The sequence below is a fragment of the Amblyomma maculatum genome, chromosome 9 (genome assembly GCF_055883805.1).
Source record: "Amblyomma maculatum isolate TAMU_Amacu chromosome 9, ASM5588380v1, whole genome shotgun sequence".
Taxonomy (NCBI): domain Eukaryota; kingdom Metazoa; phylum Arthropoda; class Arachnida; order Ixodida; family Ixodidae; genus Amblyomma; species Amblyomma maculatum.
In genome coordinates this window covers 70,038,556-70,063,383 of record NC_139352.1, presented here as the reverse complement: position 1 = coordinate 70,063,383, position 24,828 = coordinate 70,038,556, and the positions used below count along the sequence as shown (strand labels likewise).

General features: G+C 46.4%; 1 protein-coding gene across 2 annotated transcripts in view; it reads left to right on the top strand.

Annotated features, from left to right (window-relative positions):
* LOC146179339 (actin nucleation-promoting factor WAS-like) overlaps positions 1-23,297 on the top strand; it is a 31,016-nt gene extending 7,719 nt beyond the window's left edge. For both annotated transcript variants that reach the window (XM_084578977.1, XM_084578978.1), the window contains exons 6-12: positions 1,056-1,182; positions 1,411-1,453; positions 3,690-3,858; positions 4,909-5,288; positions 7,973-8,074; positions 8,353-8,452; positions 22,074-23,297. In XM_084578977.1, coding sequence (XP_084435103.1) covers positions 1,056-1,182; positions 1,411-1,453; positions 3,690-3,858; positions 4,909-5,288; positions 7,973-8,074; positions 8,353-8,452; positions 22,074-22,129 — 977 coding nt within the window. In that variant the 3' untranslated portion in view covers positions 22,130-23,297. The remainder of the gene's footprint in view (positions 1-1,055; positions 1,183-1,410; positions 1,454-3,689; positions 3,859-4,908; positions 5,289-7,972; positions 8,075-8,352; positions 8,453-22,073) is intronic.
* Positions 23,298-24,828: the final 1,531 nt, after the last annotated feature.

Genomic DNA, 24,828 nt, shown 5'->3' with positions numbered 1-24,828 from the left:
AGTACTCGGATGTACATACAGCTGAGCAAACGTTCCTTAGGTATTCTTTTTCTGGCAGAAGCTACAGCTCTCTTATTGCATACCCAAGTCAGTTAAATTATCCAGGCAGGCTTTTCACAGAGCAGGACTGAATTTAGTCTTGTTTGTGGGCAGTATTGGAGCATGTTTCAGTCCTCACGACATAAATGAACCTCCACATGCATTGCCCAGGTATTTCTATGCACTGGTTACGCAAACAGCTGATGGGATCCAAGTTAGGTCATTAGCACACTCAGTAGGGATCACGCCACAGACCTCGTGGCGTTGTCTTTGCCACATCGTTGGCGGTTTAGAAAATAATGCATTGTATAGTCAATTCTCCTGTGTTGACATTAGCATCGGTATCCATATGGCATGCTTACACGTCTCTGATTATCTATTTCATTTTATAGCTAAAGAAAACAAACTGGTGAAGTTCATTTTCAGGCTAAGTACCATATGCAGTCCGTCCTTGCTCTGTAGTGCAGCTGCCATGTGTTCAGATATCTACAGGGTCGTCCACTTCTAGCTATAACACAGTCACTGCTTTCAAAGCAACATTGCACCCGACGTAGGCATATATCGATGCAAAGCGATGTGAGCACAGAAGGACCCGGGCGTGTTGCTTCACATGGCCTGCCACTAAGCTGTATTGCTTGGCCGAGTCGGACGTAATGACGCTTTGAAAGCAGTGACCGTGTTATAGATAGAAGTGGACGAGGCTGTACATGGGCACATGTGTGGATACTTTATTTTCCATTAAGTATCTGAAAAGTACCAAAATTATCTGTCCGCCATGTTTTTTTTTGTAAGCACTAGCACGTCTAAACAATTCTCAGTCTTACTGAAAAGCCATTGTATTTCAGCAAAAAGCGGGGACGTCTTGCTCGCCCATTATTGTACTCTTAATCTAAGTTCCACCTATAACCGGAATGTATGTGGAACAAGATTAAGTGTGTACGCTCGCTCTGGTTGGGAACCCACTGAGTGCTTGCCGGTTTCGGTGCCCTGAATGCCTTCCTTCGGTGCTTGTGCAGGTACAAATGGCCTCCTGAGCCAGAATTGCAATAAGAAGTCCTCAAAGACGAGCAACAAGAAATCCAAGAAGCCAAAGGAGCAGCGAAGGTACACTAAGGCGGACATCAGCAACCCGACCGACTTCAAGTGAGCACATATACGCTGCTGCAGCGATCCTTTCTTGCCCAACAGATGGACCCATATTATCGTGCCATAATGTGCCGCAACGCTCGCTCATCTGAATGAGGAAAAGCGCCTGCGAGCGTTTGACGTTCTCCATGTGGCTAGGTGCCAAGAGACGCTCTCCATTTGTGTCTTCTTCGTGTTTGGCAACTGTGCTATGCTATACTTTTTTTTGTTGCTTTTTCGTTCCAGGCATATACAGCATGTTGGCTGGGATCCCGACAAAGGATTTGATGTGAGTACACTCGGTGCAGTGTGTGATGTGTGGGTTGGATTTCGTGCCTTGGCTGTGTGTTCATTTGTGAGAAGTTGTTGTTAAGGGTGTAACTAGAAAGGGGCTGCACCATTGTTTAACTGGCTGATGTTTTCGCTATAGCACTTTTACTTTGGGTGTAATGAAGTAATGTGTGTGTATAATCTGTTTTGGCACGAGAACGTTTAACCAGTGTTTGCTGTGATAGTTTAAATGTTCAATAAAATAGCAATGCCTGTAAACTGACAGGTTGGTAGCATCGTGAAGAATTGCTATTTTGTTTTTTATGATCGCACCTCTGCATGTAATTTCGCTCACAAAACTTGCTTGCTGGATGCAGTTTCATGCGGTCACTTTCTGAATCCCCCCCCCTCCCCCTTGGGACATAACTTTATGGCAGTTAACCCAGATGGATAAAGCTGTTGATAGGTGTGAATTTTCAGCAAAGCAGCTTGGAATTTTTGCAGCATATCTGAGTCAGTGTGAATGAAGTATTTTCTTTTTATGTGTGTGTGGTGAATTTTCTGTTTTCACAGTTGTACTTATCGAAAAAGACAAATGAAACATAAAACAAGGCCATCTTCACTTTGAGACACTTTTGTTTTGGTAGCTTAAGGGCCTGAATTCCTTTTCTTGGGGAGGAGGGATGCGAGTTACGGGTAAAGCGTCGAGGTGCTGAAATTTCTTTTTTGCAATATATACTACCTTATATGGACTGACACGCTGCATGAATTTCACTTTCTAGAATTTGCGTGAAATCCTGTTTGCACACTTCACTACAAAGCGTGGGAAATGCCATTGCACCGGTGCATGCCGTTGAAATCGTTTCTCCTAGGTTTGTTTGTACAGTGCAGTGCAGTGCACTTATAACAATATAGAGAAAACCTGAAAATCCGATCGTTATAACCGATTGTCGTTATATCTGGACTGGCAAAAAAAAGAAAAGCACACCCACGTATTTTCCCATGCATGTAGGCTTGCCTACTACAAGCGATGAGTAAATCTGGTTGAACAACGCTAATCATCGTACTGAGCACTAAACACTTTATTACAGTATACATCAATAGCCATAAAATACCTTAAGCATACTTAAAGAAGTCGGAAATTCGCGCTTGCTTGAGCAGCAGCTGAAGCTTGACAGTCTCTGTGAGCATCGCTTCCAGTAGTGTGTACGCTGGCGGCAGTCCCTTTTGCGTGCACGAAACCGATTAGCGGCTGGATGAACTGAAAGACATCCCCAGCCTTGATAATCATTGAAATTGTAGAGTGTGAATGTCCGTATTTTTTCACGAGGCTTCCAACCTTGAAATCCTGCCAAAAATTTCGATGAATCTGTTGTTTCATCTCGTGAGCTATCGCGCCGTTAGTCAATGTGGTTGCCGCCATCTTCTACGGACGCAGATTCGGTGATGGTGATGGCGATACGGCCACAGCAGCACCCTTTGCGCGGCTGCAATTGCGATAATGATAGTGCTCATTTTCTTTTCGCTGCAAATGTCGAGTTTTCACGTCATTGTCTTCTTAATATTTTATCTTTTATTGAATATTCAGTTAAATTTTCGTGGTAAACACCTATCGGCCGGCGATAAAGCTATTGTTGTATCCGATGTACTGCCGATAATGGATCGTTATAGTATCTTGTTTATTTTTACATGGGGGCAATGAGAAAAATGATAAATCTCAAGATGGATCGTTATAATGGATATATCGCTTTATCTGGTATCGTTATAAGTGGACTGCACTGTAGTTTTGTGTGTGGAACTTTGAAGGAACATGTGCTGAGGAGTTGCATGTTGAATAAGCCTTTTTCTGTCAACAGTTTCTTAACTAGCAGCAGGGTAAATGCTCTGTAGTGGGCCACTTAAGATGGTGTTATATACCCACTACGAGAATAATTAACCAAGGCAAGGAAACCCGTCGCTCATGTTTGTTGACGTTTAAGGGCCAAGGTAAAATCTACACTGTGGCCTGTTGTAAACCTCTTTCCACTGCACGGAAGCACCTTAAGCGATGTTGGCCAGAATGAATGCTTGCAATTGATTAGAAAAAAAAAAAAGAAACTACACTTTTCATTTTGATGTTTTCAAGCTAGGCCCACATCATCATCACAGTGTTGAAAAATGCACTGCTCAGGATCAGCATTTTGCTTGTTGGCTTCAAGGTGCAGAGACAATCCTCGCTGCTTCTGTTTCCCCTCTTCTTTCGGTTTCCACTGCAGTTGGAGAACTATGTGGATAGCCAGGAACTGAGCACGCTGTTTGAGATGGCCATGGTCACAGAGAACGACCTCAAGGAGCCCGGAACGCGGCAGTTCATCTATGACTTCATCGCAAAGAACGGTGGAGCCGAGATGATCAAAGGCACCTCCGGCAAGGCAGGTTCTGCTGGTGAGGAAGGAAGCCTACTATTTTGTTGACTCTGCTGCGCAAAGCGGGGAAAATACACCATTAGGATATTTATGCTGCAGCATGCATAAAAGGAATAAAAGCCTTTTTCAGTACTCTGTGCCGTGGAAAAAAAAAATGGATGAGCCATTTCGATTAAATCTACCATAATTACACGAATAAAGCTAGAACTTTTCTTTTTTTCACACTTAAGCAATTTCAAAGCGCATCTGGAATTATGTTTGAAACCGAAATCAAAAGTGTAGTGGGAAATGTGGTTGATGTTATTGCATGCATTTTTAAAGTGATGCTTCCAAAATAACATCGGCGTATTCATTGCTTCACTATTGTTGTGAGTCTCCTGTCATTGCGTTGTAATTGTATTGTCTTTTTTTTCGTGAGTCCTCGAGCTCCCCTTTTGCATTCATATAGTATTCATAGTCGCGTTATATTTGTGTAAATACAGTGCTTGGTAAAGGCTTTTCAACTTGCATCAATATGCAAATTACTTGTGAATCAGTTCCTTGATGCGACTGAAATAGCGTGAAACACCTTAGTAAGTGAGAGCTGTGGATAGGCAATTCTTCGCCTTATTCATTTATACGCAGTTTCAGACTTCCCGGTTTGTCGAGTTCTTATGCACTGTTTTGATACTTGAAAACTTTGAATGAGCAAGTGCCTAGCATTTACTACAGCTAGCATACAAGTAAGAATGGTTCTTTCTTTTTCTTGTTATTCTACAGAGACACTTCGGTAAGAATGTGAAAGGTAGGTTTCTGTTGCTTTCCAGTGAACTGCTATCCACACTCTGATGTGCTCTCATTTATTTTAGCATTCATATGTCGCCATTTACAGTGTAGCCCAAACAAAAGTGGCCATGAACTCAGCTGACTTCAAGTGCCAGCCTTTTTTTCTTTTTCATATTTCAAGTGTTTCATCTCATGGATTTTTAACAGTGTGCTTAGACGTCCTCTTTTGGTCCTGCCATGTTAACCAGTTTTAACCAGTTTCTTCTCGCCTGATTTTTTTTTGCACTGTTGTTCGTATCCACAGCCCCTGCAGCACCACCCGCGGTGCCATCCCGGGAGCACACCGGCGGGCCACCGAGTCGGCCTCCTCCGCACCCTCACGCCCCGCCCCCACCGAATGGAGCGGTGCCGAGGTCGGTCCCACCGCCACCACCTGTACGGACTGGCCCAACACGTGCTCCGCCGACACCGCTAAGCAACGGCCGGGCCCGCTCTGCAGCCGCTCCTCAGGCAGCCCCGCCTCCTCCGCCACCACCACCGCCTCCCCCGAGCATGGGGGGAGCCCCGCCCCCTCCGCCGCCTGCGCCAGCAATGGCGGCCAATGGGATTGGGGCGCCAGGCAGAGGTGGCCAAGATGTTCGAGGAGCGCTGCTGGAGCAGATCCGCAAGGGCAAGGCGCTCAACGTGAGTGGCTCACATCCTTTGTGTGTTGTGCCAATTCTGTACCGAAGGATTGACTTATGAACTGTTTCCACAACTCATGCATTGCAGGTACTTGACGAGTTGAATGGTCTGACGGAACCTTGGCATGAATGTCAAAGAACCACTCTGGTCTGTTGTGTTAATTCATATGCCGCATACAGTTAAGCTTGCGTAAACAAATGTGACTGTCGCGAACCATTTGTTTGTTAGTCCAGACGTTTGCAGCAAGTGCACTAATAGTAACATAGCTGACAACTGCTGCACGGACTTTTAATTAATCACTGTCCACAAGTAACCATCTTCCTGCCCAGGGTTTGACGCCGGTCAGCTCTCTTTCTTTTGCACGCTACAAACAACGGGCTGGATGACGAGTGCTCTGCATTTAGGCCTAATGCATTGCGCAGTGAGGAGTTGCTTTCGATTATAGGGCATATATCAACCAGACCCAAAATGTTTGCCCACACATGTGTTATCGTTTCTTATCAACAGTGCTCCAGCTAGCTTTTTTAAGATGCCCTGTTTGCTGAACACTAGCTAATGACAGCCTTTTACGGGAAATCCTGCCAACACTGGGCGTAGAGTGATAGTGCCAGCAGCCGGTTTTTTGCACGCAGAAAGCCTTTCACGATGTCCAAGCTTTAGGCTTAGTTAAGTTTTTGGGCCAGAATAAAGAACAGGTTCAGTTAATTATGCAGTGCTAGACGAAAGGCTTTCGTTTTGGGAATCTCATATGTAACACTGATATCTGTCAGGTGCAACCACCTCCCCCCCCCCCCCCCCCCCCTCCGAATATATGCAAGTACTATGCATATTTAATGAAATAGGTGCTCGAGCTGTTTCAGCTTATAACATTTCATCTGGCTTCTAGGAGAAGTACAAACAGTACCAGCAAGTAGGCTTGAGTGTAATCATTAATCTCACAAATCATTTGCATTCGCTTAATGAATGCTGTTCTGACAAGTCTGCCTATGATAATGTATTATATGTTTTTTTTTTTTTTTTTCACGCGTTATAAAAGCACCTGTCTGTGCCTATGCGAGATTTTGTTCTGGGATCACAATATCAGAGGACATCACTTGTCTTTATGAGAAGTGCGTGTGCTCAGGAGCTACATGCATCTCAAAATCTGTGCCTTGGGTGGTGCGCCAGAAACTTGTGCTTCTCCAAATTGTTGACACAGTTCTTGATATAGGTCACAAGTGCGCAAGCAATGTGCAAGTCTGTTAGAACCATCATTACTCCACCATTTGTACAGCTGTGCCTGTGCTGTGGATTTTGCAGCTGGAAGGAAAAAAATATCGCATTGTTGGTCTGCAGCTCAGAACTGATACAAATCCACCCACACAAGCGATGCACTAACACGTCATCTACAGTCATGACCGAAAAAAAACAGCTACAATTCCACCCACACAGGCGACACACTAACATGTCATCTACAGTCACGACTGAAAAATCAGGTGTCCAATTTTTCGGTCGTGGCTGTAGATGACATGTTAGTGTGTCGCCTGTGTGCGTGGATTTGTATCACTTTTAAGCTGCTGACCTGACTTTTCGGGCATGCTTGATTATTTGGAGTTTTTCGAGGCACCGTGACATGCCCCATGCAATTAATGTACAGTGCAGTCCACTTACAATGAGAAAACCGGAAAATTTGATCGGTATAACCGATTATTATATCTGGACCAGCAAAAAAAAGGGAAAAACTAAGAAAAGAAAGCATGCACTCCCGTATTTTTTCATGCATGTAGGCTTGTCTACTTACCGGAGCAAGTGAGTGAAATCAATCAGTGACTGAATGAACTGCAGGACATCCCTAGCCTTTGACGATCATTAAAATTGTAGAGCGCGAATGGCCATATTTTTTCGTGAGGCTTCCTGCCTTGAAACACTGCCAGTAATCCCCATGAATCTGCTGCTTCTTGAGAGCTACTGCGCCGTCGTTGTGGTTGGCGCCATCCTCCATGAACATGCAATCAGCAGTGTCGATGACGATACTGCTGAACCCTTTGCGTGGCTACAGACAGAGATTGCAATTATGATAGCGTGCAGATTTCTCTACACCGTTCCATTTTCGCTGCTGATAATGAGTTTTCACGTTATTTTCTTAGCGTTTCATTTTTTATCAAACATTCAGGCAAATTTTCATGGTGAAACATCCTCAAAACACTACAGTTCAGCAAACTCGCAGCGTCAGGTTCGCTTTTGCTTCTGGACTTCATCTAAGCAAGCGTATTTGCCTGCGATTCGTTGAAAGCAGTACAGCCATCGAACATTGGTTGCCACACTGGTTGCCACCAATTGTCTTTGTAAACAACGTGTGGTGAGGCCTTCAAATATCAAACTGGTCTAGTGACCCCTTTCACCACAATAGTGGCAATCAGAAGTTTATGTGAAGGAATTTTTTCTACAAAATTTAGTTTTTTAGACTGCCCGAAGTTTCGGACGTTTTCGCAGTCTCTGGAGAGTTAAATGAGTCATCGACTGTATTGACGAGGTGAGCAGCAGTGCATTGGAAAACTCGATACGATGCAGGGACAAATTTTTTCCTCAAGGGATGCCCTGGAATGGAAGATGTATAATGGGAAGTTTCAGTGTTCTTGTTCCCACGAGCATTTTCTCGCTGCAATGGCGTCTTCACACAAGCTGTTTCTCCTTTCTCTCTGCAGCACGTTGACCCGGAGACAGAGTCCACGCACAGCACACATAGCAACCCCGAAAGTCGCGAGGCACTCCTGGATCAAATTCGTGAAGGCGTAACGCTCAAATCGGTAAGTGCTGCACATTGCGAAGCAGTGCGCACTTGGGAGCTGCTTTCGGCTGGTTTCGAAGGGAGAAATTGTTGAAAGCAATCGGCAACCAAAAAGAGCTGGTGGCTGGCCTAACTCCAGTTGTTCAGGCCTTGCTAGGTTTTTTTACATTTGCACGCTGAAATGAGAAAAAAAAAAAACTTTTGGGAAAAAGCCACGCAGTTAAAGATTGGCGTTTCTTTTTTTAACCAGCGACCTTGGACCTCCTCAAATTTAATTTTGGCTCATGTTGTGCACAGGTACCGGATTCTGCCAGGATTTCGCCGTCCGAAAACAAGCTGGAAGGCTTGGCTGGGGCTCTGGCTAGAGCTCTACAAGAGCGAGCAAGGGCCTGCATGCGTAAGCAAACCATTTGACTTCCTTTATTTCTGTTTAAGAGCGTTCTACCAAATGCGACTGTCAAGGGTCAAAAGTGCACTTGAGTTTTATACTTTGGAATGGAAATTGCATCGCGTGCTTTACTGTCCAGGCAGCCTTGCGCATCTTGACAACAGTGAACAAAAGGCTCCAGAGCGGGACACCAGAATCTGCTCGATTGATTTTTATCAGCATCCGCTGGATTGCATGCTGTGGCTTGCAAAACTTGTCAGTTGAAGATGGCAGATGTTTGTCCACAACGGGCAGTAACGCAAAGCTTACGGGGGCTCTCCACTGCCACAAGTTTCTCCTTTAAGGGGGGACACGGCTCTTTGGCACCGAAAATCGGCCTGAAAATCGGATTTTCAATTTTTTCATTTTCGTATTCCTCGCACCATTCCGCATCTGCACGCAAATTTTCATCCTTATACCCCGCGTATTTATGAAGTTATAGCGATTAAAAAATGCAGTACCACACCCACTGCCCTTTAAATTGTGGACAAACGACACCCAATTTCGATCGCCCGGCGCATGAGAACTACGCGCTCCACCGCGGCGATTTTGGTCTCGTTCGAAAGTGCGCGCTTTCGGCTTATTTTTTCTTTCGGAAAGCAACCCTGTGCGCTCCGCCTTCTCCATAAAAAACAAACAAAAAGATAGCATGCAGCGCGCGCTACTATTGGCCGGTTAAGGCACGTGATCAAAATGGCGTCGTTTGGTTGGTTCCGGCAAGCTAGCCCTGAAATGCGGACTCCCAGTGACGCCATTTTGTCTTTCTGCCGACCACGCTAGTGCAACGCGAGAGTCATGCCAGGCGCGAAGAAGTACCGCTCTTTGCACAAGTACGGGCGAAAGCAACCAAAGAAACGCGTTAAGAATGCGACTTCGTTGCATACTGTGCAAGAAGCAAGTGCCAGTGCTGCGGGATTGTGTGACGATCACGTTGCGGGCGGCGACGCTTCTCCGATTCCGCTGGACAACGGCGCCGTTCTTCGTGCCGACTGCAGTCGTGTACGTATTGATACCGCGCCTGTCACTAACAGTGACATAACTCAAGTGAGTGCCCGTGAGCAGGCTACGCTTGATAGACTGGTATCGACGCCGGCGACGGCACGAAAGACCGCGCTGTTCGCCGATGCAAGTGGTGCGTCCGCAGAGTCAGATGCGGACGGAACGGCCTCCTATGCGGTAATTGACCTCAGCATTGTGAATATCCTTCTGGATGCCGTGCGGTGCAAAACGTGTCGTGGATGCGTGCGTTTAATTACCAGCGACCGGAGCTATGGCCTCGCCGTAAAACTGATCGTGCTGTGCGACAACTGCGGTGAGATTGCGGCCGAGTGGAACTCGCGGAGGATTGACGGCGAGAAAAGGTGCAATCCTTTTGAGCTGAATATTCTGGCTAGTCGAGCAATGCTGTCGACCGGTAACGGCCAGACAGCAATGAACGATATCTTTTCGGCGATGGGGTTGTCGCGGCGTGGGATGCACAACAAAACGTTTCAACGGCATCTGAAGAACACACTGCAACCCGCTGCTACCCGAGCCGCCACGACCGCTATGGCACAAGCCGCGCAGGCAGTGGCGAAGGTCTACGATGACTTGTGTTTTGGGCATAGGGGGAACATTGCCGTGTGCTACGACGGCACATGGATGACGCGCGGACACTCATCACATATAGGCGTCGGTGCCGTGGTGGAACTCTTCACTGGTTACGTGCTTGATTATGTGGTGTTGTCAAACTTTTGTCTGGGCTGCGAAATTGGTCCTAAGCCAAACACTGACGGCTACGAACTTTGGAAATCACGCCACCAGTGCCAAAAAAACACCAACTCCAAGGCTGGTCAAATGGAGGTAGAGGCTGGCAAAATTCTGTTTGAAAGATCTCTGCAGCGCCACAACATGCGCTACACAACCATGCTATGCGATGGGGACAGTCGCACGTTCAGTGCTCTTAAAGATGCTGCAATCTATGGCTACATTGAAATAGTCAAAGAGGACTGCATAAATCACGTGCACAAGCGTATGGGAGCAGCTTTGCGCAACCTCTTGCAGAGACACAAGGGTGCAGGGAAGCAAAGTCTTGGCGGCAGAGGAAGGCTGACAGCTGATCTAGTTGACAAGCTGGCAATATATTATGGCCGAGCGCTTCGATCAAATGTAGGTGATGTGGATGCCATGCAGCGAGCTGTGATGGCGACATATTACCACATCACATCTACTGATGACTGCCCCAAACACAGTTTGTGTCCTACCGGTGATAAGTCATGGTGCCGCCACAACGCTGCAAAGGCAAAAGAGGAGCCTGCTCCAAAGCACAATTACAGTCTGCCAAGAGATGTGGCTGATGCTCTTTTGCCTGTTTATAGTCGTTTATCAGAGAAGAGCCTGCTGCAGAGGTGCATTCAGGGGAAGACCCAGAACTCGAACGAAAGCTTCCACTCGGTCATCTGGACCTTGATCCACAAAGAGCGGCACTCATCACTGTTTGCTGTGGAAGCAGCCACAGCAGAAGCTGTGCTGCGCTTCAATGCCGGCTGCAAGCATACAGCAGCAGCAATTCTGCAAGAATGCAGTACAAATGTAACAGCAACTGGGTCCAGGAGAGCTGAAGAAAAGGACTTGCGCCGTAGCGCACGTTCTGCAAAGAAGCGGGCGGCTTCGCTTGGCGTTGCTAAAACAGAAAAAAGAAAACACCGCGACAGCATGCACCCCGACTATGCTCCTGGTGCATTTTAATAGCATGAGGTCTTTGGGGTTGCCCTTCCTGATTAAATGCCGTGAGGCTTGAGTGCTTCCGACAATCCCCCAATTTTGGTAGTGTTGCATTATTTAAAGATCAATATGTCTGGTCCTGTTCTTGCCATTGCTTTGAAAATTTTTTTTCTAGAAAGGGAATCCTGCGAGTCTCATGAAACCAAGGTAAATGCAGTGACCACAAAAGAAAATTTGCTGAGAAGGTTATGTTGTCTTCGGTACCCAAATGGAATTTTCCTTTCAAACGTTTCCTATTGCGTAACTTTGGCTCAAATTGGCATAGGCCATTAATTTTCGCTTCAGATCACTTTCCACCTGTTTCTGATCTTGTTGACATATCAATCATTTACATAATTTACACCTACATGCTGTGAAGTGTTTTTCCTCGTTTTCTCAAAACTGCAATTTTGAGGGTGCTGCAATTTTGGAGGAGAGATATCTCTTAGTCTATTTGTGCTATAGCTCTCATTCTTGTCTTGTTAGAAACAGAAAACCTTCGACAGTGTTGTAGGACAAAAATATGTACAGTTATTATGCGGCAACATTTACAGAATTAATTATCAATCTTAGGTGCCAACCTGGGCTTTTATTCATAAAAGTTTGACTTATTGTAACTTTGGTTCAAATTCTTCTACCACGTTAATTCATGACTAGCGGCACTCTATGATCCTTCTAGATCACTCTGGTAGGGCTATTCTCATCATGCCATAAAGTGTTTAGTAATTAACTCACCTCCAAACGAAGAACATGAATTAGGTAATATTTTGAAAGCTATTTCATCTACAAGAAAACTAATCAGATATTTGAAATCAGCATGCAAAAGTACATTAATGGTGCAAGTTTCAGTCAGATCCACCCATAAATAAGGAAAAAAGTTTTAAGAGGGGTGTCCCCCCTTAAAGGCATGGGTCTTTGACATCAGCATACAGTAGAGGATTGCAGTTTGGCCAGCATTGCATACATCCCATTGAGCGTAGCTCGCTGTCGTTAGAGTGCTGTCGGAGAACAGTGTTTCGACATTCCTGTTACCTGTAGAGGTTGTTTCATTTCCAACGGTTTTAAACCATATTTTGTGGCAAGCTTTATAACGATGAAGCCGTTCATTGTGCGAGCTGAAATCGGGACAGTTCAGCGAAGAACCAAAGTCTCTTGCCCTAAAACATCAGCAGTCCACTGATGAAACTGTTTCGGGGCTGGGCGTCAACGAGCCACTTTGCAACGCGTCTTCAGCATCCTGCTTTCTTGACGTCTGGTTACATTTGTACTCGCACGTAGTCTTTTCCTCGTCTTTGGCCGTTGTTGAAATGATCGACATTTACAGGCCGTGTCTGTTCGCCAAGTCCCAGTTCTTCACTTCCTGAGCAGTTTACTTGGAAAAGTTTTCTTCTTTGCAATGTTGACATCCTTTCTTTTGCCGAAGTTGAATGTGGTGCACAGTCCGCCTTCACTCTAGGTGGTTTTGCAACTCTCGGAATCTTTCGATGAAGCTATCTTGGAGCGTCGCACTCGGAAAGTAATGGCCGTACAAAGGAGCAACGCATCAACTATGCTCACAGCCTGCTCGCGGTAACAGCGTACCATGCTGAATGCTGATTGGGGAGCTGGCTGGGCCAGCAAGCAATCGTACTGATGCACCCATTAATGCGTGGTGGGCCTGCCTTCTGCAGTTCCAGTGCTCTGTTGGCGATTGCTTTTTGGGCCGGCAGTTTCTTTCCTGGAGATCGATAGTGTTGGCGAAGAGCGAAGGAACAGGAGGGGTGGTCATGTGTCATGAAGCTGGGAAACTCTTGTTTCCACACCTGTGGAAAGTGCAAAGTTTTAGCTTGGCTGAGTCACGGCCAGTCTCGAGGGAGAGAGCGCTTCTCTTCTCTTACGGCCTCTCCAATGGGGTCTGTTTCCACCGCCCGCCGCGCCTCGGTGGGGTCGCCACCGCCCCACTGCTGCTCCTGCGCTACAGCCGTTCACGCGCAAGGGAAACGCGCGTTCGCTTTTAGCTTCGCCCGCGTCAGTTGCAACCGGCAGGTCCTGACATTTCGCCCCTTATGGTTTATACAAAGTCCGTAATCAACATCGAACATTTATCGTGTACAAGGAATAAAATACAGTCAACAATCCGCTCACGCGCGCGCGCCTTCGTCAGTGCGGCCGTGCACGGTCGAATGAAACTTCGGGTACACTTCGACATTTCTTACCTCTAAGGTTTGTACAAAAATAAATTTACCAGGCTATGCAATCTGCCTTTGAATATTTTAAGCAGGTGTAGCACAACCTGATGTGAGTGCATGGTGAACTGTTGGGTGAAGATTCTGTCAACCGTTACCGTTTTCATTTAGATCAGAAGAGGCACCGGCAAAAATGCATGGCGCGTCTCAGATTCAGAGTAAACAACAAAAATTTACTATATAGTAAAAATTTCGCTTTTCTAGTGGACTAGGCTGTTCTAGCTTCGTTCAAAACATATCAGTCGGTTGAAAAACCGAAGATGTGTATGTAGTCTCGCGACCACTTTTAATCAAGGAAATGGGCATAAACAGTTAAGAAGAATCAAAAAGAGCAGCAAACAATAAAAACGTTTTCCTTCAAAGTTACACATTGCACTATATATTCATAAATTCATCGAAATGCGACCTGCTTCTAGAAAATTCAGGCTCAAAATCTTCCTGCACGGCTTGTGCACGAAGGAGTTGGCCTTTCGGTCCTCTCTGTCACTTTCCTGGTATAATTAATTGAGAAGAAGAATTCTTAGAAATTTTTCAAATATCAAAGAAACGGACCTAATAACATACTGTTGTCAATTCCTTTCTGGCAACTCAGTGTTGAGTTCTGAAATGCTGACTGAATCAGGGTCTTAAGTACTTCGAGAACATTTGTGTGTAGTAGGTGCACGGCAGCTTTTTCGAAAAAAAAAAAAACAGTTTGTCCAATAGGGCAACAAGCTCTGGTTTCAGATAATGCAGTTCACTAGAACATTGTCCTCGTAGAAGGAGTACTACATGGGGCTGGGCTGCTTCTTTCGCTAGTTTCAAGAAGAATAGCGCAAGCGTCACACCCGAAGTTAACTAAACGATATATCCAGCGACGTAAGGTGACCCGGAATATTTGACAGTGGGAAATGGGATGGTAGGAGATGCCATCACTTCCTTCAGTGCCTTGATTTTGCTCTCAGATGAAACGTCCGTCTTGACAATGTAGTCATGTGCCGCACATTAACCTTACTTTCCCGAAGAGAGCCTCAATGGGTCGCTATATAAGGCTTGAAATGAGCCTTCAGTGAGAGTGTCCTTCTTTAACGCTTTAGAAGTTTCTTGCATGCTTTCGATATAGCAGGTGAACTCATTTGTAAGTCACTGCATCGAGTATCACCTTCATCATTTACAGTAGCCGACGGGTAATTCGGACTCCAATAATTCGGACTTGTAGGATATTTCGGACTTCAGTGAGGCACCGTCAGTCACCCCATAGAAGCGCATACATATTCGCGATGGATATTTCGGACTTTAAAAGTCCGAAAGTTCGATTTTTCGGACTAATTTCAGTCCCCTGCAGGCCGAAATCTGCCATCTTATCAGCTTTTCGCCGGCGCAACAGGCGCCATCTTGGATTGAGGTGGATTGGCTCTGCAGTTGGATTGGCTTGACATGGTTTCGGTGCCCCATTTTTGCCAGGAGAGGCCCCTGCAATCTCTGCCACTTCGAGGTGGCAGTCGGATTGTCATCGCCGTCAACCTGCTTTTGTCGCCAACGCTGACGCGGGCAGCTATCTCTTCGTGCTTTGTCTCATACGTCCGCCGTGTTGTCACACGAGTTTCTCCGACCGCGTCAACCGAGTGGTGCGCCATCAATCCTTTGGCCGTTTTGTGATTGCGTCCGGCGGTTCCACCGCTCTGAACGAAAAGTGCCTCATTTTTGCGTGTTTGACGAGCGGTGTGGTGCGCACTCGGGCTGTGGACATGGCCCCGCCGGTGCTGCCGGGTCCGTCAAAGAAGCGTGGGAGCTATTCTACCATGACCCTTGAGAAAAAGGCAGCGATCATAAAGCTAGTGCTGAGTGGGCGAACGCAAGCTGACGTGGCCAAGGAGTTCGCACTGTCGAAGCAAACTATTTCGGATTACGTGAAAAATAAGGAGAAGATTTTTTCCGCCTTTGAGGCGTCCCACAGCAGCAGCCAGAAGGACGACAGGAAAGGCGACCACCCCGAATTGGAGAAGGCCTTGCTACTCTGGCTTAAAGCTGCTTTAGCGAAAAACCTTCCAGTGTCGGCAAAAGAAATTTGCCGCAAGGTAAAATCGGCGACTTTTTTAAGCCGATTTCCTCTAAATAAAGTGATTTTTTGTGCTTCACGGATTTTTCGGACTGTTCGATTATTCGGACCATTTTTCGGGTCCCTTCAAGTCCGAAAAAACGGTCGGCGACTGTATTGGCCTTTTTTTACCACTTCGAGCACAAGTGGTGTCATGAATATCAACCATTTTTTGTTTTCATAATAAGCATAATATCATGTAAAAATTTCATTAAAACAAAGTTTATTTGCAAAATTAAAATATTGTTTATAATACCACACATTGCCAAGTATATGAATTGTAATAACACCTAAAACTCAACCCTACAACGTTTACTTTGACTGTTATACTAATACTTTATATCATGCAAGCATTTTGCAATTTACATTACATTTTTTATGAAATTATTTTCATCTTCGGTGCTACATGAATGGTTTCGCATCTAGCGCTGAAAGACGGTTTTGCAGTTGCAGACGAGTTGCTGTCATGTTAGCCTTGAAGAAGCTTCGATGTGATCACTGCTCATTCAGTTTTCTTTTTGTTCCCATTCGTGTACAGGCTTGGGAAAAATTCGGAATAAAATGAACAAAAGTAGCTACCGTGCCGCAATGTATGCCATGCTTGTCGAACGTTTGCTGAACGACAGTGTTTTTTATATCCGTTCACGTGTGGTATGTTGACGACATGCCGCTGCAGCATATACCTTCTGTGCTCTTTAATTTCGGGGCTGCACTCACCACGAAACTTGCGAGCGACAACGCGAAACCAGGCAAAAACCAAACGCCGCCGCTGAAGCAGACGCGGAGCGAACAGTGAGCAGGTCGCGCCCCTTGCGGTGACGGAGAGCGTAACTCAAAGAGAAAAGTTCCCATTGTTCGCGCGGCGATTGAGAAGGCCGTAAGAAAGAGTGCGCGCCCTTTCCCTCGAGACCGATCATGGCTGAGTTTACGACACCTCCGCATTTGCTCTAACCGAGTCGTGCAGTCACGGCTCTTCGTGGCATCCAAGACATAGTACTATTGCTTTAACATATATTTTGACAGTAGCACCATCGTTGTTCATTATAACTGCAGCCGTCTGGCTATGTATGGATACTTTCAGGCATAAAAATTGGAATAGATTAGCTTTTCTGTAACTAACTCTATGACCCATTTTTCGCAGTCACTTGCTGCCCTCCAGCGTACAGTAGAGTTCTGCTACGACAGAATTCATAGTGCCCGTGAGAACTGTCACTGAAATGGAAACTTCCTTCTAGTGAAATGGGGCGAATATAGCCAAATCTCGATATAATGAATCCCGCGGGACCGCACAAAATCATTCGTTACAGTCAAACCCGGTTATAACGAACTGCGTAATTCAATGCGATTTGTTTGCTATATAAAGTATTTCGCTATAACCAAACCCGTTTATAACGAACTTCAGTACCAAATTCGTTATACACGATGTCCAGACAGCGCAGCGAAAACGCACTAACTAAAGAAAAACCGTGCCGCTCACCATGAATCTACAAAAGAAATTTATTGCAGATAAATGCTCACTTATTTGCAGTAGGCAGTGATCTTCGCCTGAACACTGCATTTAACTCCATCAGCGAGAATCGCACTTTCCACACGCGACATCATTTCCACAAACTCCAGTCCACTTCCCTGTATTCCGGAGCAGTATCGGCGCAGCAGATCGGTAGCAGCGAGGGCTTCGTGCAACGTCGGGCGAGGGCGATCGTCCTCCGGCGGCGGCTCCTCGGTCTCCTCGTTCGCACCAGATGCCAGCTTGTCGGCAACAATTTCCGAGTCCAACGGGCTCGCTGTCACGGCTACGTTGTCGTCAACAGTGAGAAAATCCTCCAGGGCAACTTGTTCGGGCACAGCGTCCATAACATCAGCGAGTTCTTCCCACAGCGTGGCAACATCGCTGTCATCTTGCACAGTGCGCGCTTCACTAGCAGCTTCTGCATCCTCTCGACATAGTCCAGCATGGTGGAAGCAGTTGCGTATTGTGGATTGCGTCACGTCTTGCCAGGCACGGTTAATCATTTCTATTGCGGCCAGCAAATTAATCTTGAGCTCGTCGTTAACCCGCAATTTCACCAACAGCCGCTCAACGACGCGTTTCCTGTAGCCCAGCTTGAAAGCGCGGATGATCCCCTGATCGAGGGGCTGCAAAACCGCTGTTGCGTTCGGTGGCAGGAAACAAAGCTCGATGTTCTTGAGCGTGACGCCGCAGTGGTGCGCAGAACAGTTATCGAGGAGGAGGCAAATCTTTCGCCCGCTCGTTGCAAGTTCCTCGTCCCAGCCACGCAGCCACGCTTCGAACAATGTTCTGGTCATCCAGGCCTTAGAATTTGAGTTGTATGTGACTGGGAGTGAAGTGCATCCTCGCAGGCACATAGGAGACTTGAACTTGCCTATGACAAGCGGCCGCAGCTTTGATGAACCGTCCATGTTTGTCGTGAGAAGAACGGTGACTCGGGCCTTATTCAATTTGCCGCCATGGCACTTCTCATTCTTTAGCGCCAAGGTTCTGCTTGGCAGCAGTTGCCAAAACAAGGCAGTCTCGTCGGTGTTAAAAATATTGCACGGTTCCTATCTCTCCGTGACAGCACGCCACACGTCTTGCACCCACTTTTCAGCACTCTCAGCGTCCACTGCTTGGCTTTCACCTGCAACCACCTTCCCGGTGATGGAGTAGCGGTCTTTAAATCGTTGGAGCCAACCACTGCCCGCTGTAAACCCCTCGACGTCCAGGACGAAGGCAAAATCTTTTGCCTTCTGTTGTAGCATGGGGCCAGAGACCGGCAGATTTCGCGCGCGAACGTCCAAGAACCATTGGTACAGCGCTTTCTCTACTTGGTCGTAAGCCGGCTTGCGGTGGCGAAAGCCGTCACCATTTGGTCGTTCCTGTGCATTGCCTCTGATGGCAGACTGGTTTTTCAAAATGGTGCTTAACGTGCTCCGCGGAATCTTGAAATGCGCGGCAACGTCAGACTTTTTTTCGCCGCGGCCAACGCGGCGAATTATCTCCAGCTTGTCGGAAAGCGGTGCGGCACGCCGCTGCTTCGTCGTCATCTTGCAGGATGTAGCGCCGGAATGCAAGCCAGCAGCAACGTAGGCACGTCCGGAATCGTGAGGATAGCAGCAGCACGACTTGCAAACGCGAACAAAGAAAGCTCCGAGGATGCGGGAAAGTTCGCCATTGACGCGTTCGTTGTTCGGAGGCTGCCTTCCCTTCGCCCAAACTTGAAACCAGTTCTGGCCGGTGTTGCTTCTTTCTCGAAGCGCAATAGGTCTGGAGCTGCTCGAACGTCTTTGATCACATGGTAGGCAGCTGCCGAATAGGAGCGCTGCAAAGAGAGGCTGGCTGATGGCGCGGATTTTAAAGGCTACTCACGCTACTCCGGGCGACGGCCGCGCATGCGTACAGGAGGGTCCCTCGTGGAAGCTGCTGTAGAGAGCCCCTCCTGCGTTTTACGGAAGCGTGGCATCGGCGCAGAAGCAGCAGAAGCACCCTAGCGGGCGCGTGACGACGTATGCGCTGTGTGAGACCTTGGGGAACGGAGCCGTCGCCAATCCCCCTCCCATCTGACAACGGCATGCGCTAGAAGTATTGCGGCCCGGCAGTGTGGGCTGCCCGGAGAGAACTCGGAGCCGGCACAAAGGCCCGCCCGTTGGCGGGCGTTTGGCGACCGATCGCGCGCGCTGAGTTCGCTATATCCGATGTGTAGTTCGTTATAAAAAATACATTTTATATGCATAATGCTAGCGGAAATTCGAGTGTTCGATATAAAACATAATTCGCTCTATCCGAGTTCGTTATATTCGGGTTTGACTGTATTTTTAAATATCGTTGTAATGAAAAATCTGCGATTATAAGCCAGTGGTCAAACCTATTTATGAAAATGATGTACCTTGGCAGTAGGCACGTGTGTAGACAGGCAAAACATCAAATGAAAATGTTGCACTAACTCCAGGGCTGGTTTATTTGAAGAAATCAATTATTTTCTTCTGTCGCGTGCAGCAAACACGACCGCGCACTACATTACACCACTACAGCACATATGCCTTCCACTTTGCGCAGCATCCCATTGGATGCGTGATTGCACCGAGCGATGAAAGTATGCATTTTGTCCATGTACAAAAGAACATCAGAGTTCGACCTCATCTTCAGTGCTCCCTGAAGCTTGAAAATCTTATCACGGTCTTTCAAAATGATCGCAGCGGTCGATGGGGCAATGCTCTAGCTGTCTGCAGAGGCCGATTCGCTTTTTTTCCTGCGTCGAATTTTTTCAGTGAAAGCTGCGTTCCTACCTTCTCGGCATTTCGCTGGCTGAAATCACCGCCAGGTTTCGCACAGACTTGACAATAAGATAATCCAAAAACAAAAAAGTAGCGTCCCGCACGCGAGATTGGCACGAACAGCCGACCGTCGAATGGCACCCAACACAGGAAAAAAGGCAGGCGGCTAGGTCTGCTCGCTACTGCGTAATAAATCACAGCTTTGTGGGGGCGCTAGGAGCTGGCACCAGATATGCTGATGATGATAGGTACAGCCGAGCCATGGCGCTGTCAATTTTAGACGAATTAGTTATGTTGATGTTCCTAGATTATAGAAGGAAAAATAAGATATGTACATTATTCAGAAATATACGTTATTTTGAAGTTCGTAATTCTGATCAAGTTTTACATTGAAAACATGAGAAATTTGCTGGAGATTTTTTAAAAATTTGTTAATGTGGTGTTTGTAGTAACGAGATTTCACTGTATATTGCCAGGTCTAATCTCATATGTGTTCACAGCAGTGTTTACAGTCAATTCAGTATATATATCAAATTAGATGGGTATAGCGAAGCACTTTGATATACAGTACAACCTCAATGTAACGAACTTCAATTTAACGAAATCCCCGATGTAACGAAGTACAGTGAAATCTCGTTACTATGAACACCACATTGGCAAATTTTTCAAATTAACGAATTTTTATAAAATCCCCAGCAGATTTCCTATGTTTTCAATGTAAAACTGTTTCAGCCAGGTTTGCTTCATCATGTGGCAGTGAATGCCGACTTCCCCGCAAAGCAGCAGTGTCATGTAAAATGGTGCCACCAGACCGGGGGCTACCACCAAACGTGTGTCATGTTTCTCACGTGCATTTCTACAGTGCCTTTGCACGGCCAGCATGGCTGTTCCTGACACTGCTCCGTGCGTGAAAACTGATCACGTGAGCGCCGTTAGGAGATGCACCACTTGCTTGGATGCAGCGCCGTACGATATATCAGATGTTTCATTTATGGTAGTTCAATAAGCGCACTCAGAGGCGCTGTCGTTTTTAGTGAGGTATTCAAATTCCTGGAACCACTTTCATTCTGCCATTTATAATGTTAGGTGTGTCAGAATGAAGAAAAGGAACACTAACATGATGCTTGCCTGCTGCACAGCAGGGAACCAGAGTGCAAAAATGTGCAGCCCACTGACACCGGCAAGGGCGGACAATTTCATGCCACTTTCTGGGGTGTGCATAGGCCTAGTACGCTTCGTACAGGGGGCATAACAAAACCACATTGGAGGTAGCCACGGCCGATCACAAAACAGCTGGTGTTGTTACCTGGAACCATCTACGCAGTATTGCATTGAAATGAATGCACGGATAATGATTGTTATGCCTTTGAGTGCAGCAAGAGAAGTCGCAAGCCACCTTTGCACCAACAGTCTTGAAATTTGAGCCCCCGTGACAATGGGAAAATCACCGAAGGCAGTTGTGTGCTAGGTCACTTACCTACGCGCACATTCCTGCTCAATGCACACCAGCCAGTAGGGCTTTTGTAGTATACCAACCCACTGCTAAAAAAAATTGCAGCATAGCATGCTTTGGAACTAGCCACTGCCTATATTAGAATCTCCACTCCTGTTATCAGTGTACTGCAAATAAAATAGTCTCCTGTTAAACTTGCGATAGTTTGTTTCTGCAATGTCTTTGGCAGTGCACCACACCCATTAAGGGCTGCCCCTATAGGTCGACTTCAATCTTTGAGAGCAGTGTGGCGCAGAAAATTGGGACGAAAGGTCGCCCCAAGGTCACTCAGGTGACCTGTCTCTGCCTAGAAGGAGATCAAAGAGTGTCATTAAAAGCAGCACCAGTTGCGTGGGTGTGGCTTGCTGTTCAGAGTAGTTTCTAAACTCTTATGTTTGATGTAGCCCGAAATATACTTGATATATTCAAGCTCCACTGTATTTGGAAAGTTTTTGAGACTATGAGGCCATGCTTTGGAACTTCTAATTCTAATGCAATTCTGTAAAAAAAAAAATGTCTGCACTTTTGTTAGAGTTCTTGGTGCTGCAATTGTGACTCGCTACTTTGCATTTGTTATCTCCTTTTCTCCTTTTCTGTGTGAACCTGTGTTCCACTTGAGCACTGTTTGGACTGTGCGCATACAAAATACGCCTTCCATTGTAAAAGGGATCTGGGCCTAAGTTTAGCAGCAACTTTTGTTTCTATATAAATATACAGCCACATTACACACCCGATGTTATTTTAACTTACGAAGCATATCTCTTTTTTTTTTTTAATTTGCAGCTGACGACAGTGACTCCAGTGATGACTCGGAATCAGATGAAGAATGGGATGACTGATGAGCTGCCGTCTCACTGCGGCATTCTTGAGAACACTCCAGAGGAGAGTAATGGTGCCTAATGGCTCCATCGTCTGTACGGTGGTTGAAAACTTTGTTACCGGCACCATCGTCAAGACCAAGCCCGGCCACAGCTTTCCAGACTGGTTTTCACCCCGGTCTTCTGCCACATCTCTTTACCTGCTGCTGCCTTTGACACCAATGGGAATGCCACATTCTCTGGTCCCATGCACCGATGCCAGTCCGACATAGGGATGCGGAAGATGACGGCTTTCATCCCGTGGATAGAAATCCAACAGGATAGATCAGATGGCGGCTACAAGCGTAAGACTACCCACTACTGCTGTGAATGTAGCAGGGACTGTTGTGGATGTTACCACCGTGTGTCACACTTGAGCACCATATTCAAGAGCACAAGCACAGTCTAATGATGTATGTCGAAAGTAACGACAACCGTGCCTCAAACCGGAACACAGCAGCAAGAGAAGTTGATGACCTGTTGCTCACCGCAGAGTGCTTAAAGGGGAAGACAAACTGCAAAATGCTTACCATCAGCCGTTGACTACTGCTTGACTATCATTTCAGTGGAAGTGGGCGTGACGTATATAGAGCGTGCACCTGGGTTCGACAGGCGCGATTGTGCAAAGAACCAGTTTCATCACGGAGAAAGTGCGGTGAAACTTGCAGGCCTTCGTTGCGGATGTAACATAATACCACTATGAATAGGAAAAGATATTGTTGCCTCTGCTGCTGCTGCCGGCGCTGCTGCTGTTGTTGTGTGGAGGACATTTTGTGCTCCACCGTTGTTTGTTCCGCTGCATAACCCAACTGGCTTCATTGATCGGATTTGAGTGTTCCATTCTTCTAACTTATGTTTTGTTCAGAAAGTTTCGTGTTTTCGAGAGGATTGATTTACTACTACCTTCCGTAGCAAGTTCAGGGAGACTGTCAAGGCAGATCACACACAAAGTGTAGACATGATGAATGATTCATGATAATCTTGGATATCTTTACGCCTCCTGTTTCCTTTTTTTTTCTTTTTCATTTATTTTGAGAAAGCCTGGAACTTGGGTCAAAGAAGGGTACTTTGTTGACCAGAGACATCAATTATGGTGGTTGTACATAATTGCCGCGTGTAATAAATTAAAATCGTTTTCTTTCGTATAAAATGTTTGCCAGTACAGATTATTCAAATGCATTGTCTTCCTACATGCTTCCTGTTGTTTTGTCACTGCGCTATGTGATGGCATATCTTTATCACCAATCATTCTGCACTGAATGTGCCGGAGCCCGAAACCGGCTCACAGCTTCCACCATGCACAGTGCTGCTCCGCTTTGACGCGACTGGACTGTAGGGATGCAGGGGACCAAGCTTTTGCCTGGAGTGACGTCGCCGGCCTGACGTCAGTGACCGCAAGTGGTGTTTGCCACCGTGCCGAGAGCTAATGCCAGGCTCTTCAGTGATGAATCCTTGATGCGCCTGCAAACAATGGTCCACGTGTGGTTGCGCACACCTATCTCACTTGTTGCAAGGTAGGTAACATTTGCCAGGACGTATCCCTGCAAGTGAGTCCCCCATCCCCATTGTTTCCCCAAGGCATTGATAAGTCATCTTAAGCAGAATCTCAGAGGCACGGCTGAAAAACGTGCTCAACGTGTTCTCCTGTTTTCCTCGCTTGAATTCTATGCCAAAGTCACTGGCAGCAGCTGTGATCGTGTACGTCCTGGCACCGAGAGAGATTCACTTCTACTTAACACTGCCCTATTGATTCCATTACTTGCCTGAGACCGAGGCTTCCCAGTAAGCTGTTGATGCTTCCCCATGCTTATTCCTGATAATAGTCATTGCCTTTTGTCAGTAAACCCTGCTTCAACGCCGGTAGAGCAGAGTTTCCGAATTTCTACTGCATGTGTCAGTGGGATGACGCAGCACTCCTAGTCGCTGCCTTAGCAGCACACTAACCACGTCCGTACTCCAAGCGCGGCTGAAGAATACCACTGCCGCCGTGAAAAAGAGTTCCTTATTATTGTCTATAGGGAAAGCTGGCACTGTTGTGTAAGTGAGGAGCACTTCATCCACAATGAACGCTCAAACCATAGCAAAAAGACTAGCTACTGACTACAGAATTATAAATTTTTGGAAAAAGTTAATGCAAAAGGAGTTGTTTTACAATCACAAGAGTTAAATTTCAATATGCTAGCCTGAAATTGCATTAAATGAACATAAAAGCATGCACGGATAAACGAAGTTTGCCTCAGTTGAGCGATGGTCTCTTCCAGAGGTGGAGTATTTAGATCATGACAGTGAACGAAGTTTTTAGCATTAACATTTTTCAGAGGAAATCTTAAGAAAGCTTTATCACTTAGGCAGTTGAACTTTTTTGTTGCCGTAGTAGAAAACAAAGTTCAATTGGTATCATCCGAAAATGCGTTTTCGCTACTATTGTTTTTGCGTCCTCTTTTCGTGGCCTAAAAGGCTTGTCTGCATGCTTCTTCAAGTTTGGCTCTCGCCATGTCCTGGTGCTGGGCATGGCAATCTTGTCCTAGCACAAGCAATAGTGACGGCCCTGTTCATGCTGACAGGTGCAACATGTGAATCTTTCTGTATGTGCTCATGCTGGGGCCAGTGACTTGCAATTTGAGTGCTGTTATTTAATTTTGCTTGCAGCGATAGTGAATAATAATGGTTCACAGGAAGTG